This window comes from Aquarana catesbeiana, linkage group LG03 (genome assembly GCF_042186555.1).
Source record: "Aquarana catesbeiana isolate 2022-GZ linkage group LG03, ASM4218655v1, whole genome shotgun sequence".
NCBI lineage: Eukaryota > Metazoa > Chordata > Amphibia > Anura > Ranidae > Aquarana > Aquarana catesbeiana.
The window spans coordinates 497,281,904-497,303,683 of NC_133326.1; the positions used below are offsets into that span (position 1 = coordinate 497,281,904).

General features: G+C 41.0%; 1 protein-coding gene across 2 annotated transcripts in view; it reads left to right on the forward strand.

The window, feature by feature from the left end:
* The window catches only part of HMGXB3 (HMG-box containing 3), a 106,925-nt gene that overhangs the window by 72,304 nt on the left and 12,841 nt on the right, over positions 1-21,780 (forward strand). For both annotated transcript variants that reach the window (XM_073621076.1, XM_073621077.1), the window contains 6 exons: positions 361-492; positions 4,142-4,326; positions 5,231-5,450; positions 16,536-16,669; positions 17,254-17,370; positions 17,654-17,863. In XM_073621076.1, coding sequence (XP_073477177.1) covers positions 361-492; positions 4,142-4,326; positions 5,231-5,450; positions 16,536-16,669; positions 17,254-17,370; positions 17,654-17,863 — 998 coding nt within the window. The remainder of the gene's footprint in view (positions 1-360; positions 493-4,141; positions 4,327-5,230; positions 5,451-16,535; positions 16,670-17,253; positions 17,371-17,653; positions 17,864-21,780) is intronic.

Sequence of the window (21,780 nt, forward strand, 5' to 3'; positions counted from 1 at the left end):
GGGTCCCTTCAGTTTCACACGTATTTGGGTCTTTTAATTGCTCACATCACCAGTGTTTGTTTGCTTTTTTTGTTTATTTCTTATAATATACATAAATGTTGCATCAGCCTTCTCTCTGATCTTGCATACAAATTAAAATAAATTAAAAAAAATTTAATTAAATAAAAAAATAGGGAAAATTTGCTTAAACTTGCGGGGGGGTGGGAGTAGCTTTCTCTTAGCATTTCAAATCCCAGTAAGTTAACAAAAGAAAAAAAAAAAAAAAATGTACCCAGTATTTAAAAAATAAATAAAAATCATACATACAGAAGAATGGATATTTGGTTTTTAATGCCTTTTAATATTTTTCATATGCCTAAGGACTTTTCAATGTGGGGAACAAACTGCTTGTGAGCTTAGATCTCCTTTTCTCTATTCGCAACCAAATTAAGGTGGGAGAAGACCCAAAAGTCTCTATATGCAACATTGTGGAATCAGTGCAGGGACAGACAGGTAAGAATTTGTGGATGAGGGCACTACATACACTTAATTAACTTAATATGGTTTTTTTCTGTTTTTGCCTGGTTACTGGTTGAATTACATGTAGAACTTGTTCACACATACAGCTAGGGAAGGGAGGTGCATGCTAAAAACAGGCAGTTAATCCACATTTTGCCTGCCCACCTAAATTGTGCAATGGAAGCTGGAAGGGGCAGTAAATATTGCAGCATGTCCCTAATTGGCAGGCATAACCGTCACCAAAGGCGACCGGAACAAGTAAGTAGGGCGGTGTGACAACAACAAGCCAAACGTTTGCCCTCATGGTTCTGGCATGGTATTTTAATATAAAATCCCCTTATGGTTGGAAAAAAACTGGCATTCAGAAGGCAACACCAAAGGCCACTGCTTTACCGCCCCCTGAAAAACTTCAATGGGAGCACATGAAAAGCGCAGGTAAAATGCATGTACATGATTTTTAGTGCGTTTTTGTAAGTTTTGTGTATAAAATCCAAAAACGGGAAAGGAAAAAGGGGAGCCAAAAAGCCATATAGTGTAGTATGTGTTTATAAGCAGGGTAAAAAAAGCGAAAAATACACTCACAAGAAATCGATGAGAAATGGCATGTCTTCACTATACAAAGCAGGAATTTGTCAAGGAGTAGTGAAGTAGAGGATCCAGCACACAGAAAGGACTACTACAGCCACCAGCAGTCACTCTAATGCCGCGTACACACAAGTGGAATGTCCGACAGAAAAAGCCAGACGGAAGCTTTTCATCGTGTATTCCGATCGTGTTTGTGCCTCATCAGACTTTTTTTTTTAGAAAATTTTGACGGACCTAGAAATAGAACATGTTCAAAATATTTCCGACGGAACCAATTCCTATTGGGAAAACCGCTTGTCTGTATGCTGTTCCGACGGACCAAAAACAATGCATGCTCTGAAGCAAGTACGAGACGGAAGCTATTGGCTATTGAACTTCCTTATTCTAGTCCCGTCGTACGTGTTGTACGTCACCGCGTTCATGACGGTCGGACTTTGGTTTGACCGTGTGTAGGCAAGACCGCTTGAATGGAGTTCCGTCGGAGAAACCTTCAGAGTTTATTCCGACGGCAAAACTGGTCCTGTGTACAGGGCATTAGAAGCTGAAAGCCTCTGAAGTCCTTCATCAGAAACTGATGAAGGAGGCGTGGCCTGTCCCCAAAACCTGTTTCCACAGTCCACAGCAGGGCTTTTGACAGTTCTTTCAGCAGGTCTGCCAAGGAATTTCAGCGGTGGTTCCTGTGATCTTCAGATTGGCTTCTATGCGTGACTCCCTGCACCTGCAGCAGTCTTCTATGTGTATGATGCCAAAAAAGTGCAGCACAACATGTGTATCACTGTAATAAATACAAGAAAAAAAAATCATAAGTGAAAAGTTCATCAATATATATAGTAAAGTCTGTACAATAACTGGAATCAAAAGTGGTTCATAATGTTCATTTCTTGATATCATTTAAATCATCCACAAGTGATTCTTTTAACATGGAAACGATAATTGCTCCATCGCAGTGCCCACCACCTATCACTACAGCCACTTGCCTCCCAAAAATCACCTACACTAAGGTAAGGTCTAACACGCTTTCCCAGACACTGAGTAATGACTGAGTAGTATACTTCAAAACCGCTTCTGGCAGATCATCTATCCATCCTAAGGCTCAGGATTCAGCCCATATAGTAAGTGTGAAAGAACAAAAGAACTCTCATGGGGTAGTACATAAACACCCAATATCTTAATAAAATCTGAAAACAAAGGACTACTCACAAAGCAGGTGCACTAAACTCCAGCGCACAAGATAAAAAGCCAATTCGAGTAAAATCAAGTTGCCCCCTCAAGGATAAACTTCCATGGAAAAAAAACATATAAAATGGCCGCTACCGGACTTTAGGGCGTGATGATGTCATAAGCTCTACCTTCTGATGCTTTCGTCATGTGACCTCATGACTTCCTCTCTGTGTGGTGGATTCTCCGCTCCCCTACCTTTTGAGGAATCCCGGTATTTGCATACTGTGACATGCTATTTCTCATCGAGCGCTGTATTTGCTTTTCTTTTTACCCTGCTAAAAAAAATACATACTACTCCTATATGGCTTTTTGGGGCCCCTCTTTCTCTTCCCTGTTTTTTTTTATTACAGCCATCAGGTTCCCAGCCCACGAGAGGAGGCAGCCTAGTCAGTTTATATTTAACTATTTAGATTCTGACCACACCTCCCAGGCTCTCGTGATTTTACATTGGAATATGTGTCAATCCTTGTAAAACTATTTAACATATATATTTTATTTGCCAAGGTCAGCTCACCTATTTTAAATAAACACCTGGTTCGCCATCTTTATATTGAGCAGCTGCCCAACGTCTCATTTACATTTTTCATTTTCTCCTGGCCTGCCTCAGAGCAGGTCGAGCACCAAGCGCATATTCTTTTGCTGTGTATAAAATCTAGTCTCCTCCTCCTGCAAAAAAATGCATGAAACTGCATCAAAGACGCATACAAAAATGCACTGAAAAACGTGATTATTCAGCAGCACTAGTGTGAACATAGGCGTAGTTGTCTTGCAGTAAATATGGGCATACTTACTCCAATTTTGTTTTTTTATATAGTATCAATTTTTGTATTTTTATTTTTTTATTCAAGGAAACCTCTACTGACTTACAGTAAATGCTTCAGTTCTCATTCACTGACCTGAAATAAATATGCAGATAATGAGTTCTGACTTACCTCTGACTTCACTAGCTACATTCTTATTTTGGGTCCATGACTGTACAGAACCTCCAGTATTTCTAGCCAGCTGGCATTTTCAATAGAGGGTCAGCAATGGTAGCCTCTATATTTCTCTTGCTATTTTGGTTCCCTTTTCAAGTGAATCTAAGGCTAGGTTCACATCTAATACCGATGCGGCTTACAGAAGGGGTCTGGTGCGTCCCTGTTCTCTATTTCAGGGATGAGTCGGGCCCAAATTTTTGCCTGAATTCGGACCTGAAACTGAGCCAAAGATGCACAGGACCCCTGTGCAATTCGCTCCGCAGCCGCCAGGGATGTGCAGACCGGCTCCATAGAGAGCTGGTCACAATCTCCTGTCATTCGAATTGGATGCAGGGAAACCCGCATGCAATTCGCACTAGTGTGAACCCATCCTAAAGGTTGTATTAAAACAAAATAACAAACATGTTAATGTTGTTATACTTGCCTGCTCTGTGGAATGGTTTTGTACAATGCAGCTCTCTTCCTCTTCTGTTTTGGTCCCCCACCAGCTGTCCTGTCCCTTCTCCCCTGCTGAGTCCCCCCGTTGCAAGGCTCACTCCTGAGCCACGATCCTGGCTCGGCCTCTCCCCCCACTCTGTCCTCATTGGCTCTCTGGCTGTGCTTGGCAGCACCAGCAGGACACAATGACTCCTGTTGCTGTGAGAGCCAATGAGGAAAGAGAGACATGGGAGAGCAACTGCTTTCATGCACATCGCCAGATTGAGATGGGGCTCAGGTAGGTATAATAGGGGGCTGGGAGAGCTGCACCCAGAATGCATTAAGGTAAAAAACCTTCTGCCTTTAGAACAACTTTGTGTCCTTGCTTATTGTGCTTTCGTAATTGTCCTCCTTAAACTTCTGCTGTGCATTTCTTCTGTCAGAGAAGATGCTGAGCCCAGAGGAGCTACTTTCAGTCCAGGATTTGCTGAGCAGTGGATACTGGGCATTTGAATGTCTTACCATCCGGGACTATAATGATATGATCTGTGGAGTGTGCGGAGTAGCCCCAAAAGTGGAGATCGCACAAAGGAATGTGGAAAACACCTTAACACTGACGAACATTGAGGTAAATTGCAGTGGCATCAAGTGGATTTTTATTATGTACTGAATTCAGTTTACATGATCTTTTTATCAATATTATTTATTATAGATTCAAACTCAGCTGTGAAAAAATTAAAACCAAGTGTTATTGATGCAAAAAAAGGCATAACCTCTAAATATTTTCAGGCCAGAGAAACTTTACCGTGAAATGTATGCAAACCAGCCTTCCTAAAATTTAAGGCTTAGTGAAGTAAATATTATTTTATTGAAGACTACCTAAAATAGAGTTTGCAGCTGTAAGTTTGGAATGGTATGGGGGCTTAAAGTGGTTGTAAACCCCATTTATGAAATTTGACTTAAGCACATATATCTATAGTGTTTACTTATTTTTCTCCAAAGCTCTAAATGCCATGTCTTTCTGCTGCTCTGTTCATCTGTTATCAGCAGAGTCACTTCTGACAAGGTCTCCGACAAACGATATAACAGCAGCTGAAAATTTGTGGCGGGGAGGGAAACTAGAGCTAGATTAGCAGAGAGTTTGTCTATTCACAGTACAGCTCTGCATGTTCCTTTGTTCCTCTGCCTATGTGGAGCGGAGGGGAGTGTGTTTCCTCCAATCAGCTCTCACACAGTGTATGCTAATACTTCACACCCACTGCTGAAACAGAAACAAAGATTTCTAACCCGATCGGACATTCCGAAGAATGTAGAGAAAGACAGCAGATATACATGTAAAACGTATGTAGGGAGATTTGTTTCTTCTCTGTGTATCATTTAAAGGAAAGGGTTTACAGCCACTTTAGGTGTTAGTCTAGCCTTACTGTATAACCTGATAAGACTACATAATGTGAGGGTGTAGTTTTGTGGTTCCTCTATACACTTAATGTTGGTGATCATCACAGGAAGGAAATATTTTCATTTCTCAACAGTTTACCTGGCCTGAGTTTCTCACCACCAATGAGGTTAGCATGGAGGATTTCTGGTCCACACTGGAAACCGAGGTGCTGGAACAAGCTGCTTTTCCCTCGAGCATCCCCATCACCAAGTTTGATGCCTCCATCATCTCTCTATTTTTCCCACCTCTCATGCGTGGTCCTGTAGTAGTGAACAGTGAGAGCTACAAGAACCTGGAAATACAGAAGGTTGCAGGTGAGCATATCCAAATAATTTTCTGCTAAAAAGCAAATTTGTATGTCAGGGTGGTTGTAGCGTTTTTTGTTTTTTTTTTTTTGTTTTTGTTTTTTTTGTAATATTCTGGATAGCGAGAAATATTTTTACCTTTAATCAAGATGAAAACTTTGTTTAGTGTTGCAAGGATGAACATTATGGGGAAAAATGGGCAATTGGGTGGAGTGGGGGAAATGTGACTTTACTACTAGTACTCGCACATATGTAAAATAGTGGCAGTCTATTTTATTCACCAGTGTATTTCATGTTTAATATATTTACAAGTATATATATAGTGTAGCGCTATGTGTATGAGTAGATAGGAATGAAATGTTAGAATCGAGCCATCTTGCAATGGCCAGAAAACAAACAAAAAATTTGTTTAGAAAAAGTGACTTAATGAAAAAATTAATTGCACTAATACAAAATCATATAAAGCATAATAGAAATACACCAGTGAAAAAGTGAAAACAGGATCAAAATATAAATCAACCATAAATAAAGTCCATATGAATAAGATGTGTCCTTGATGAAAATCAAAAACCACCACCAACAGTCTCTGAGGATTAGCTGATGAGGACAACAACAGGGTGTCACTGGTGGGTGAGACGGAGAAACACCAAATCCAATGTGACGTCTATGTGTGTGTCAAAACCACCACCATAACATCTGAGGAGGCTTACCAGACGCAAAGGACTTGAAAAGACATACGTCTTACAAGTCACAAAAAGCTTGTTTAACCACGAGGCTAGCAGGATGAAAACATCGGGTATCCAAAACTTCAATTAGAGGGGAGGGAGGGTCTGTCGACAGCTTCAACCATCCAGACGTATCAGCAGACCAACCGGATGTGTGATTGGAACCATGAGAGAAAGAAGACTCACATGGCGTGATATCGTTTTAAAAGGCATGCATTTATTAAAACAGTAAAAAAGAAACACTCACATGGTATACGATCGTAAACAGCTTAAATGGTATCAAACGCGGTGATCATAGGAGGTCCACCCAACATGTTTCGGCTGATCAGCCTTCATCTGGGGTGTGGACCCCCCTATTTCACCGCTATTTAAAGTAGAAATGACCCCCACTGGGAGTGTCACAACCCCGGAAGTGACCAAATGATGTCACTTCCGGTTCTCAAATATGTATATATAAACTTTATGTAATGTGTTTTTTTAAAACAATAATCGCGGTATATATATCACTAATCTACACCATCGGGGTCACAAGTGAGTATAAACTTAAAACTTAAAAGAATGCTGATATTGTAGCCGGACAATCCGGAAGTATTTAGAGTGGAAATCCAAGCCTCCTTCTCAGCATGGCCAGATTCCATAGGACGGAGCGTCATCTCGCTCCGCCCCCTCTAATCGGCCGGGTATTGAGGACGTGCGCAGTAGCGGAAATCATAAAGAGGAAGTCCGCCGCCGCACCAAGCCTCGTTTTGAACAGTGAATCCTACGGGTTGGGGCACTATACTCCGCCCCCTGGTGTCGCCTTGATAGCTCTTGTCGAGAGTGTGGCCGCACCCAGAGTCCGCCCACATCTCTGCTCAAATAAAACAAAGCCAAGCCTCTCATTTACAACGTCGTATGAACTTCCTGTATAGAGAGCCGTGATTGGACGGAGAAAACCGGAAATAAATCCCAGCGCTCTGGCAATAAATGACAGTGTCAGCAAAGGTGGTAAAAAAGGGAAATGATAAAAACCTATGCCATGAGTCAAAAAATATGTTTAGCAGAAGTCCAAAAATGCTAATAAAGTGTCGAGTGAAGGCAAACCTTAACAGGGGCTGATTAATAAGATAGTGACACTACCAATGAAGGACATCCCACATAACTTATACAATGCATATGGAGAAACCAACAATAAAAACCTGTATAAAAGGTAACATTTGCCATATGGGAACTAAATCCACAAATAAGTGAGGGGTTGATGTTAAAGTCACAGTAACGAGTAACTATAAATAATATTAAGGGTATTAATTCCCAATGATACAAGGTTTAATATAAAATGAATGAAGACGACTGAAAATAAAGACGACTGAAAATAAAAAATTTTGAAAGAAGAGTCACAAATATGATAACTATGCCTGATTGATAAATGAATTGATGTCCCACTCCACGTTAATACCTTGCGGGAAGTGGGAACCCAATTCATAAATCCAGTAAGTCTCCAACCTGGAGAGCCCCCTAAGTGTTGACCCCCCCCGCCAGGGGGCCACATATTTATCAATGATAAGGAACTGTGTGCCCTTGGGGTTTCGATCATGGAACTCCCTATAAGCCCGAATGAACTGTACCAGACGTTGCCGCTCTGGCCATATTCCTGGAGGGATTAGAAATAATATATCTCTGGACATGAATCTTCCTGATGAACTTTTGAACGTCGATAAAGGTATCGAACTTGTTCAATTTACGTGGGGGGGCGAACTTAAGACCTTTGTTTAGGATAATCTTTTCTTCATTGGTAAGGATCGTGTCACTGAGGTTAAAAACCCCTTGACATATTAGGTCCTTTGCCTTTTTTCGTTTCTGAACCCTCCTCCCTCCTCTGGACCCTCTCTTGTTTCTGGACCCCTTTTTTTGTTTAGGTGGTCCTCGTAAAAACCCCGAGAGGTCCGTGGTCCAGAGTAGGGTTGTTTATAGGGAGATGAACCATATCCGACATTCGGAAATGGATAGATGTTTTCATTATGATGTTCCTGCAAAGGGGAATACCTGTTGTATGTAGATACAGGGGGGTGCCTATACTCCTAAGCTAGTCTTTAGAGGAGCTCCATCCCTCCGTAACAAGTTGGCACCCAATGTGGTCAACCCTCCAACTAAACCTTCCTTTTTTCATAATCTGATTGGGTTCCACCCTTGTAAAAAATGCTTAGTTTGCCAGTTTAATATCAGCGGGAGACGCACTAGTTACACTTTTTCTTCTAGGGTAAACGGTCGTACCCACAAAATAAAACAGTTTTGCACATGTGCCATGATGGGGGTAGTCTATCTTTTGACTTGCCCCTGTGGCAAGCAGTATGTGGGACGGACGATTAGGTCCTTTACCACGCGAGTTTCTGAGCATATTAATTTAATTAAGGCAGGTAGTACGAAACACGCTGTGCCCCGTCACTATAGGGAGTTCCATGATCGAAACCCCAAGGGCACACAGTTCCTTATCATTGATAAATATGTGGCCCCCTGGCGGGGGGGGTCAACACTTAGGGGGCTCTCCAGGTTGGAGACTTACTGGATTTATGAATTGGGTTCCCACTTCCCGCAAGGTATTAACGTGGAGTGGGACATCAATTCATTTATCAATCAGGCATAGTTATCATATTTGTGACTCTTCTTTCAAAATTTTTTATTTTCAGTCGTCTTTATTTTCAGTCGTCTTCATTCATTTTATATTAAACCTTGTATCATTGGGAATTAATACCCTTAATATTATTTATAGTTACTCGTTACTGTGACTTTAACATCAACCCCTCACTTATTTGTGGATTTAGTTCCCATATGGCAAATGTTACCTTTTATACAGGTTTTTATTGTTGGTTTCTCCATATGCATTGTATAAGTTATGTGGGATGTCCTTCATTGGTAGTGTCACTATCTTATTAATCAGCCCCTGTTAAGGTTTGCCTTCACTCGACACTTTATTAGCATTTTTGGACTTCTGCTAAACATATTTTTTGACTCATGGCATAGGTTTTTATCATTTCCCTTTTTTACCACCTTTGCTGACACTGTCATTTATTGCCAGAGCGCTGGGATTTATTTCCGGTTTTCTCCGTCCAATCACGGCTCTCTATACAGGAAGTTCATACGACGTTGTAAATGAGAGGCTTGGCTTTGTTTTATTTGAGCAGAGATGTGGGCGGACTCTGGGTGCGGCCACACTCTCGACAAGAGCTATCAAGGCGACACCAGGGGGCGGAGTATAGTGCCCCAACCCGTAGGATTCACTGTTCAAAACGAGGCTTGGTGCGGCGGCGGACTTCCTCTTTATGATTTCCGCTACTGCGCACGTCCTCAATACCCGGCCGATTAGAGGGGGCGGAGCGAGATGACGCTCCGTCCTATGGAATCTGGCCATGCTGAGAAGGAGGCTTGGATTTCCACTCTAAATACTTCCGGATTGTCCGGCTACAATATCAGCATTCTTTTAAGTTTTAAGTTTATACTCACTTGTGACCCCGATGGTGTAGATTAGTGATATATATACCGCGATTATTGTTTTTAAAAAAACACATTACATAAAGTTTATATATACATATTTGAGAACCGGAAGTGACATCATTTGGTCACTTCCGGGGTTGTGACACTCCCAGTGGGGGTCATTTCTACTTTAAATAGCGGTGAAATAGGGGGGTCCACACCCCAGATGAAGGCTGATCAGCCGAAACATGTTGGGTGGACCTCCTATGATCACCGCGTTTGATACCATTTAAGCTGTTTACGATCGTATACCATGTGAGTGTTTCTTTTTTACTGTTTTAATAAATGCATGCCTTTTAAAACGATATCACGCCATGTGAGTCTTCTTTCTCTCATGGTTCCAATCACACATCCGGTTGGTCTGCTGATACGTCTGGATGGTTGAAGCTGTCGACAGACCCTCCCTCCCCTCTAATTGAAGTTTTGGATACCCGATGTTTTCATCCTGCTAGCCTCGTGGTTAAACAAGCTTTTTGTGACTTGTAAGACGTATGTCTTTTCAAGTCCTTTGCGTCTGGTAAGCCTCCTCAGATGTTATGGTGGTGGTTTTGACACACACATAGACGTCACATTGGATTTGGTGTTTCTCCGTCTCACCCACCAGTGACACCCTGTTGTTGTCCTCATCAGCTAATCCTCAGAGACTGTTGGTGGTGGTTTTTGATTTTCATCAAGGACACATCTTATTCATATGGACTTTATTTATGGTTGATTTATATTTTGATCCTGTTTTCACTTTTTCACTGGTGTATTTCTATTATGCTTTATATGATTTTGTATTAGTGCAATTAATTTTTTCATTAAGTCACTTTTTCTAAACAAATTTTTTGTTTGTTTTCTGGCCATTGCAAGATGGCTCGATTCTAACATTTCATTCCTATCTACTCATACACATAGCGCTACACTATATATATACTTGTTGATTTTTTACTTCTTTGTCTTAGAGGTGTGTTAGCTGCTTATTGTGTAAATATTATTTTTCAACATCTTTGTAGCAGCGCTGTACTCATCCCCTATATGTTTAATATATTTCAAATAGATTTTGTAACCTGCTTATGGCCCCCAAAGCCCCAGAGAGTCCAAGTAAAAAGGTGGTTGTTTTTTTCGGAATCAGTAATTTTTCTCTGATGCATATCCACAGTATCTGTGAACTACTTTGAGCACCTAACCGACCAGGGTGGCTGCCATCACTATAGCCCTAATCGCAACCTCCACGGCCACCATCCTTTACCCCAACCCCCCCTTTCTTTTTTTTTTCCCCTCTCTCATTTCCCACGTCTCCTTCCTTCTGTGTTCTCCATGCACCCCTTTTTAAACCCCCTTACAAACAGAAAAATGTTGATGCACTACGCCAAGGCTTATTACCTGTTGTTGAATTGTGTTATTGAGTATTGTAACACCCGGGCTCTTTCAGACCTCTTAACTGGGGTTCTATATTGCAACTATTCTGTCAATGTTTATTAGTTAAGCAGTAGTTTTTTCAGTGACTCCCTTGTCAGGCTCTTCAGGCTTTCATCGGACCCGAATTCTGCATCATCAGACCCCAATTCTCTGTGATAATTTGTTTCTGCTCTGTTTGTTCTGCTGTTAACTGATGTGTAAGCTGATCGATATTCATTTTCCGTTGTTATCCTTTGTGCATCATTAAATAAAGAATACAAAATAAAAGGTTAAAAAGTCTTCTTTGGAGAGTAAATTGGACGTATTCGGGTGCCTAGCCCAGTGGAGATGACGATTGGGTGATTAGTGAAGATTACAGAGAATTTGTGGCTTGTATGCAGTACAGGAATCAAGATGCCCTGTTTAGAGTGTAGTTTACAGTGCCTTGCAAAAGTATTCACCCCCCTTGGCTTTTTACGTGTTTTGTTGCCTCACAACCTGGAATTAACATGGATTGTTTGAGGATTTCCATCATTTAATTTACAGAACATGCCCACAACTTTGAAGATTTTTTTTTTTTTATTGTGAAGCAAACAACAAATAGGACAAAATAACAGAAAAATTCAATGTGCATAACTATTCAACCCCCTAAAGTCAATTCTTTGTAGAGCCACCTTTTGCGGCTATCACAGCTCCCAGTCGCTTTGGATAAGTCTCTATGAGCTTGCCACATCTTACCACTGTGATTTTTGCCCATTCCTCCTTGCAAAACTGCTCCAGCCCCTTCAGGTTGGATGGTTTGCGCTTGTGAACAGCAATCTTTAAGTCTGACCACAGATTTTCTATTGGATTGAGGTTTGAGCTTTGACTAGGCCATTCCAACACATTTACATGTTCCCCCTTAAACCACTCAAGTGTTGCTTTAGCAGTGTGTTTTGGAGTCATTGTCCTGCTTAGAAGGTGAACCTCCGTCCTAGCCTCAAATCACACACAGAGTGCTACAGGTTTTGCTCAAGAAAATCCCTGTATTTAGCACCATCCATCTTTCCCTCGACTCTGACCAGTTTCCCAGTCCTGACTGCTGAAAAACATCCCCACAGCATGATGTTGCCACCATCATGTTTCACTGTGGGGATGGTGTTCTCTGGGTGATGTGATGTGTTGGGTTTGCGCCAGACATAGCATTTTCTTTGATGGCCAACAAGTTACATTTTAGTCTCATCAGACCAGAGCACCTTCCTCCTTACATTTTGGGAGTCTCCCACATGCCTTTTCGCAATCTCAAAACGTGCCATTTTGTTTTTTACTGAAAGTAATGGCTTTCTTCTGGCCACTCTGCCATAAAGCCCAACTCTATGGAGCGTACGGCTTATTGTTGTCCTATGTACAGATACTCCAGTCTCTGCTGTGGAATTCTGTAGCTCCTACAGGGTTACCTTAGGTCTCTGTGCTGCCTCTCTGATTTAATGCCCTCCTTTTGGTTATTATAGACTTGATGGTGCTCCTAGGGATCATCGAAGATTTGGATATTTTTTTTATAACCTAACCCAGACTTGTACTTCTCAACAACATTCTCCCTTACTTGTTTGGAGAGTTCCTTGGTCTTCATGGCAGTGTTTGGTTAGTGGTGCCTCTTTCTTAGGTATATATAATGATAGATCATGTGACACTTAGATTGCACACGGGTGGACATCATTTCACTAATTATGTGACTTCTGAAGGTAATTGGTTTGTACCAGAGCTTTTTATGGGCTTCATAACTAAGGGGGTGAATACATGCGCATATGCCAATTACCACTTTTTTATTTCTGAAAAATAGTTTTTTGTATATAGTTTTCTAATGTTACTTCACCAACTTAGACTATTGTGTTCTGATCCATCACATATAATTCAGATTAAAAAAACATTGAACTAAAGGCTGTAATGTAACAAAATGGGTAAAAGGCCAAGGGGGTGAATACTTTTGCAAGGCACTGTATTATGGTGTGGTAAGGCACTATTTCCACTGTACATTAGACACAATACCTGGTGTAAAGAGTATTTGGAGATTCATTTTTTTTTTCCCCAAAAACGAGGGGCCATAGGAGCTTGGGGTGAGGTAAGGTTAGGGTAAAGTTGCGGCCCCTGCACAATTGCCTTTCCTCCCTGCTCTCTAAGGAAGGGGTTGTGCCCAGCTGTCTTAACTAGTGGATTTGCTAGGTTTCAGCATCAGGGGATATATCCCTTTATTTTCTCTTTATTTTATAGATGGTTACATAGTCAGGTTGAAAAAAGACCCAAGTCCATCTAGTTCAACCAAAAAAAAATAAAATTCAATACAATCCCATATACACATGTATTTGTACATGTTGATCATATCCCCCCTTAATCTTCTCTTCTCAAGAGGGAATAGATTCAGTTCCTCTAATCTTTCCTCATAGCTCAGCTCCTCCATTGCTCTTATCAGTTTGATTGCTCTTCTCTGCACTTTCTCCAGTTCCCCAATATCCTTTTTGAGAACTGGTGCCCAAAACTGAACTGCATATTCCAGATGAGGTCTTACTAATGATTTGTACAGGGGCAAAATGATATCTCTCTGGAGTCCATACCTCTCTGAATACAAGAAAGGACTTTGCTCGCTTTGAAAACCGCAGCTTGGCATTGCATGCTATTACAGGTACTCCTCACTTAATGACCAGGTTGTTAAACGAGGAGCCACAAGTAATCCATATTTTAAGCATTCTTAACTACTGTACTGTATTGTGAATAAAAAAAGGTCTAAACACAAAACTCCAGCTCAATAGCTTTTTAATTTGCATAAGTACAGAACACAAACATACTGTACTGTACAATACAATTATTTATAATGCGTTGTTTCAGTGGGCAGAGCTGGTTTTGTAAATCCGAGTGGTCATTAAACAGGTAAGTCGTTAAACGAGGAGTATCTGTATTGAGCTTATGATCTACCAAAAACCCCACAGATCCTTCTCCACCATTTGTTTCCCCCAGTTGTACTTCCCCTAGTATGTATGATACATGCATATTCTTAGCCCCCAAGTGCATAACTTTACATTTATCAACAGTAAACCTCATTTGGCATTTAGTTGCCCAATTAAACAGTGCATTGATGTCGGCTTGTAAGTTGGAGACTGTAAGGACGTTATTCCACTGTATAGCTTAGTGTCATCTGCAAAGACAGAAATGTTGCTTTTAATCCCAGACCCTATATCATTTATAAAGATTTAAAAAAGTAAGGGTCCCAGCACTGAACCTTGGGGTACACCACTGATAACCTTAGACCATTCAGAGTAAGAGTCATTAACCACTAATCTTTGAATTCCGACTTTTAGCCAGTTTTCTTTTAATTTACAAATTGATCTTTCCAAGCATGTAGACCAGGGGTCTCAAACTGGCGGCCCTCCAGCTGTTGCGAAACTACAAGTCCCATGAGGCATTGCAAGGCTGACAGTTACAAGCATGACACCCACAGGCAGAGGCATGATGGGACTTGTAGGTTAGCAACAGCTGGAATGCAGCCAGTTTGAGACCCCTGCTGTAGACTTTACCTTACACATGAGCCGTGTGTGGGGAACTGTGTCAAACGCTTTTGCAAAATCCAGGTATACCACGTCCACAGCCACCCCAAGAAATCAGGTTTGCTTGACAACTTCTGTCTTTCATGAATCCATGCTGTCTGTTGCTTTAAAACATTTTTTTACAGCAAGAACTCATCTATGTGGTCTTTTATTAAATTCTCCAGTATCTTCCCGACTATAGAAGTTAAACTAACAGGTCTATAGTCACTTGGCAAAGACTTTGATCCCTTTTTAAATATAGGCACCACATTGGCCCTGCACCAATCCAGTGGTACCATTCCAGTTAATTACGAGTCCCTTAACATTAGAAACGATGGCTTTAAAATGACAGAGCTCAATTCTTTTCAGATCCGTGGGTGGATGCCATCTGGTCCTGGTGCTTTATTTCTGGACCATATCACTTTTGAGCCATTGTAGCCAAAGTATTTAATAAATTTGCCTTCTCTGTCCTCAGTCACCCACTCTAGATTATTTTGTAAAGGGCCTACATGCTCAGGTCTGACATTTTTACTATTAATATATTTGAAGCATTTTTTGGGGTTTGTCCTACTATATTTTGCAATCTGTTGTTCATTTTGAATTTTTGCGTCCTTGATTTCCTTTTTACATATTCTAACATTTTAAACGATGGTAACGTTCTTTCCTTCATTTTTATATTTTTTTAAAAGCTCTTTTTTTTTTTATTATTTATAGTTTTTTTTAACTTTGGCCATGAAGCACAGGTTTTATTTTTTAGCCTGTTAAACTTATTGCCCATGGGAATATACTTTCCAGTGAGTTTACATACATTCTCTTTGAAGAATTCCTATTTCTGTTCTGTGTCCATTGATGCCAAAATTCCTTGTAAAATTTGCTCTCTTAAAGTTAAGTGTTTTTATCTTACCCATATGTATTTGTTGCTTACAGCTAACATTAAATAAAATCATGTTATGGTCACTCCTACCTAGGTTTTTTTTATATGAATATTGGTAATAAGCTCTGCATGTTTTGAGATTACCAGGTCCAGCAGAGCGTCATTCCTAGTCGTGACCTCAATAAACTGGATCATAAAATTGTCTTGTAATACATTTATAGATTTTTGCCCTTTAACTGTCCCCACAGTGCCATTACTCCAGTCAATTTCCGGGTAGTTAAAATCCCTCATTTTTATCACTGTCCCAGCCCTTGCAGCCCTTTCCATCTGTGCAAGGAGCTGAGTCTCTACCTCCTCACTAACACTGGGAGGTCTATAGCAAACTCCAATGATAACCTTTGTAGTGCGCCCACCCATGTACAGTTCCACCCATAATGCTTCTGACTCATCTCACTCTCCATCAACTAGGTCTATTGCTAGCTGATTTCTTAAAGCATTATTTTATCACTGTCACAAGAGGCTCTTTTCTGCTCTCCTCAATGGACATCGCACTGGAATTCAAAGTTAAAACCAAGTAGTAGTAGTATTTTCCAGAGTGATGACAATGCATTTAAATACTGCAAAAGTCATCAAAATAACATGAGCAGTAATGGCAGCTGATCCAGCAATCCAACACAATGATGTAAATTAATGTATGCATCATGCTTTTGTGACATTAACCTCAGATTTTTAGGCACGCCATCACAATCAATCTTTTTAGAAAGGCTAAAATATTTCTCTGACCATTTTACCTATTCTGATTTCTCCCATCCCTACATTTTGGTCTGCAATGTGACCATCGCTAATTGCATGTACCATTTCGGTCTACGCCTTTTGGTCAGGTATCTCATTCTTTTTATGTTTGTTGTACTGTTCTGTATGTTTTCTCTTTGTGCAGCACTACAGCATATGTAGGGCTATGTAAATGAGTAATGATGCGTAGTTGGATTCAGAAGTAAAAAATATTAATTGTTTGGTTTGGTATAATCCGTAACTGTTTTGTGTGGTGTTTCAGGTAATGGCAGTGCTTTGGCCAGACTTCTCCATGATGGCACCCTGAAACTGGATGACCTAAACACGCTTGGCACTGAACAGCTGCAGAAAATACTGACACTTTGTGGCATTCCCTGGAATGTTACAGACACAAAGGTAAATCCTGGCTTTGTAATTTCTGGCTGATCATAAGAAGACCGTTTTACTCACATCTTACCATTTATCCACTAATGCAAACACATGAGTAAAGTGTCTTATAACGCTTCGTTCCATAAGGGCTACTCTACTGGCTGCCATTGTAGACAAATCAATTGTGTTTATTTGCCATTAACCCCCTCCCCAGTCAGCCCTGGCTTCCCTTTTAACTGGGGGTGGGACAGACATTCCCGATCACATGATCACTGCGATTGGTTGTCCCATTGGTCACATGATCAGGAGCCCCTCCTGTCAGCTCCTGAACATGACTAGTCCGTCACAGCCTGGTCACACTCTCAGCACAGAAACCTCAGCCGTTTATGGATGCATGTGTGCAGCATGCAATATTTAAAGTTCACCCTCTTTGCTGGCGCACATATGCATTACATAGGTGGCAAGAGGTTAAATCTCACTCTTTTGACATGTGTGCATTGTTCCCTTCAACTCCCATAGTTACACACATGGATGTTGTTAATGGTATAGCAACTGTGTGATATATAATACTGTGTAATTTGGGTCTTTTATGTATTTCTTTCTGTGTGTAGGATAGCATGTGTTACTCAATCCTGGCCCTTTCAGAGTTTGTACAGAATGGGACACAGATCAAGCAGCCTCCATCTCATTTAACTGGAGGGAAGGTTTACAAAATTTGCCCACATCAGGTACTTGAATCGAAAATCTTAGCCTTGCTATGTACTTGTAAATTGTATTATTTGCACTGAAAAAAGTGTTCTTTAAAGTATGTAAGATCTCATTCTTATTTGTGATATTATTTTACTGGGAGCTTTACACTTCCTACCTGAGTAATGCTATTAGTGTCTGGTGAATTAATATGTTGCTTTCTTGGCAGCTTTGGTCCAAGCCTCAGAATGGTGTCCACAAATGGTACTATGTAAAGTTTCTGTGTCCAGCTTCTTGACCACCTGCTGTTCTGTGTTACTGTAGGTGGTGTGCGGCTCAAAGTACATTGTGCGTGGGGAGAGTCCTCGGGATCATGTTGACCTTTTGGTGTCTTCACGTCATTGGCCCCCTGTGTACGTAGTGGACATGGCCACACAGGTGGCTCTGTGTACCGATCTTTGCTGCCGAAACCTGGCGAAGCAGATGTGGGGAAAAAATCAAGGATGCTTCTCTGATCCTTCAGAGTCTCCAAAGGTAAGTGTGATTTGTAACTGAATAAAGAGCCAACAAGAAGATGAGAGAAATTTTTGAAAGTTCCATCTGTCATATTTTGAAAACCATACTAAACTAACATAGAATTAAGGGCATTTTTTTTTTTCATTTTGAGAGAGTAAGGTGTCAGTAACCCCTGTCAGTTTTTTTTTTTTTCTGTATTCTATTGTGGAGATTTTCTTTCACTTTCAGTGATAACAGTAAATACGACAAATGGAAGGTAATACTGCCAAACGGGTCACAAACCTCCATAAAAACGTGCAGCATGTGCTAATCCCTCTCCACTCTGAAAAAGTTTTGCATTTGGTTATACTTTAAAAGTAGAAGTAAACCCAATCACTAAAACCCCATATATGCTTTAACATGTTCATGTAATTTTAAGAATTTTTTTTCAATATCTTAAAACTGACTGACTATGGTTTAAAAAAAAAAAAAATTTACAGCGGCCCATCCTTCCCTACATTCCACAAATGTTCGTTCTCACATGAGTTAGCAGAATTTTCAGCCACCTTTTGGACAATTATTACAAATGTATGTAACATGTAAAATAGTGCAAATTAATCTTTAACATTTGGGTTGACAGGGAAACCCAAACTCATGGGTTTCAGTAACATTTTGACTGCTGAAGCCAGATTGGAAAGTAGATAATATAATGCATAGTATTGGATTCAGAAGAGAGCTCTAACTAGCTGGGAAATCGAATACAATTTATATGCCCTAAGATGGGTGGGTCCTAGCTATCTGACGTTCTTTGAAGTTCCATCCGTGTCTCTAGTGGAATTTATTGAGATGGTGATGGACATTCATGCAGCCATGTTACTTCAGGTAGTTTCTTGAGAGAACAATTCTACACAATAAGACTTCTAATTATAAAATTTACATCCAATAGATCTGCTTAATCGGAAGTAATTGTTTGATAAATAAAATGGCTGTTCCACGTTCCCTCTCTGGGTTATACTGCCACCTACAGGAAGAGTGGACACTGACAAACAATATATGCAGCAACCCCCCATCTTGGCCCTTTCAGAGTTTGTACAGAATGGGGAACAGATCAAGCAGTTTCCATATTATTTAACTGGAGGGAAGGTGTACTATCAGCATGCCTCAATTTTTTGCCAGTGACCTAGGAGGATGGACGTTCCTTTTTTTTTTTTTTTTTTTTTTTTTTTTAGCTCTGTTGGGGAAAGTCTAAGCCAAATTTTGCTAGCTTTTCTTTTCATTCTTTCTTTGTTTTTAATTTATTTTCTGTAATCATGATAATCATGACTCTGTACCCCACTGGCCTGCACATTGCAGTGCTTGGTTGGAAGTAACCCTCAGGCACCGGGTTCCATGAAAGGCACTTGCCAGAACCACTCTAATAACCAGTTAATCGCTGAGTGCTTTCCAGAGCGTTTTTGCCTCAGTACTTGCCCTGTCTCTGATCACTCATTCTGTGAGTGGGGTGGACTGGCTGAGCACTGGAAGCTGCCTCTTTAGTAGGATTGCTGGGCGCCTATACAATTTTTCATCTCTGAAAGATCCCACCGTGGGATTGAGTGTTAATGTCATGTGCTAGGTGGACAGTTTTTACTACAGTGATTCAGGACTTTATGGCCCAGATAAGTTGTGTGCTTACTCTGAATGCAAAGGTCATAAGTGTGTGAATCTGTGAAGGAAGGAGTGGGAAAACGCACTCATGGCCATCAGCCACTAAGACTCTGGGGCAGATTTACGACCCCATACACACTATTAGATTTACTGCAGATTTTTGTCTTCAGATTGACAAAAACCATATAATATGAGGTCAAACCTTAAGAGTTTCAATTTGTATGCAATAAGGCAGGCCCTTGCACTACATGGTTTTGGTAAATCTGAAGACAAAAATCTGCAGAAAATCTAATAGTGTATATGGTGCTTAAGACTGGGGCAAACAGAATCTGGAACACCTCTGCATGGCAACCCATCAACTTGTATCTTTTTTTTTCAAAGCTTAACTGAACAAGGTGAAGATAGAAGCTGTTACTATGAACAGAAAGATACAATTTTGGCTCTTAGTGACACACTGCACACCAGCTGCTTAGGCTCCATCGGGTTCAGAGTCACTCCAGCCCCTACTGGATGAACTTGTGTCTAAGGGGTAATAGTTGTCTGCCGTTAGGCCCAAACTGATATGCCCCGTACACACGATCGGACATTCCGACAACAAAATCCATGGATTTTTTTCGACGGATGTTGGCTCAAACTTGTTTTGCGTACAAATGGTCGCACAAAGTTGTCGGAATTTCCGATCGCCAAGAACGCGGTGACATACACCACGTACGACGAGACTAGAAAAGGCCAGTTCAGAACCAAGTGTGGCACCCTTTGGGCTCCTTTTGCTAATCTCGTGTTAGTAAAAGTTTGGTGAGAAACGATTCGCGCTTTTTCAGACTCATGGTTTTCAGATCGTTTTCTGCTGTTCAGTTTGTGCTTGTGGGTTTGTATCTGCTCTTCAGTGCGTGCAGCGGGTACCATTGACTTGTCATTGTATTCTTGTTAGTTCGTTACTGTTTTTCAGGTCGCTCTTTACAGGCCTTGCTGTTCTTCAGTGCGTTCTGTTACTTCCTTCTGAGCAGTCAACCATTTTCTAGCCATGTTGCGTATACATACTCCTCGTAGAGTTCGTGCTGTGCGGGGGCTTGGTGTTGGGGTCCTGACCTTGACACAAGTCCAGTCCATGAACAGGGTGGGGACGAGTTCATGGACCAAGAATTGGTTGCTTCAGCGTGACCAGTTATGTCATATGCCTTTGCTCCGTGAGAATAATCCTGAAGATTTCAGGAACTTTTTCTGGATGACGGACCCCGTATTTCACCGTTTGTTGGCTTTGCTGACCCCTTATATTAGGCAGGATACCTGCATGAGGCAAGCCATCACTCCGGAGTAGAGGCTCGTCGCCACCCTGCGGTACTTGGCGACGGGGAGAAGTCTGCAGGACTTGAAATTCTCGACCGGCATCTCCCCCCAGGCTCTGGGATCATTATCCCAGAGACCTGTTCTGCCATCATACAGGTCCTGCAGAAGGAGTATATTAAGGTAAGATTTTTATCCTTTAATATCACATTTTATTGTATATAATGTTTGATAATATATTGTATTTCTTTCCTCATTCCCTAATTACCATGATTGTAATATGCTGTGAATGTCCCCTTTGTCCTCATGCATGCTGGATTTTTATGTAATTTATTTTGCTCCTTCATACATATTTGCCTTCACTTACCTCCCCAGCATGCTCTCCTGGCCCTATATTCACCTCATGTAGTCACTTAACAATGTATTTTGTCAGCTCCATAGTAGTGCTTTACCCCAAACACCCCCTAAAATTTATGGAAATGTGATTGTTGCTTAAAATTCATGCTGAGTTTCAGGGGCTTTTTTTGGGGGGTCCCCAAATTATTTGTAACCCTCCCTCCCCCCAACTGCTAAGTCAGCTGATGCCAATTCCCTGTCTATCCTCAATCATCTATCTGCTGACTTTGCCAAACCCATACACACTATACCCATCTTTTTTGTGGTCAGATGTATGGATGAATTCCCCAAAGCATGTAGTGCAAGGGCCTGCCTGTATACTTTCATGTGGTACTGGTTAAAATTTTTGTATCCTATTATTATCTTGATAGGTAATAGCAGAATGTCCAAATGTGTACAGTGTGTATTTATATCTTTGTATTATGACACTTCTTACCTGTCCAGTGAGCTGCCAATAGTGTAACTAAGGAGGGGCTGTTCAAAGTAATACCCATTATTTAGGCATTCATCTCTCAATGAAATGGAGAGGGTTACCTGTCCAAGAGTCCCCCCCCCCCCCCCCCCCCACTATAATGTTAGAAATGGCCCATGAGAGGGGGGAGGGGAGGGGGAATCTGATAGGTGTACCT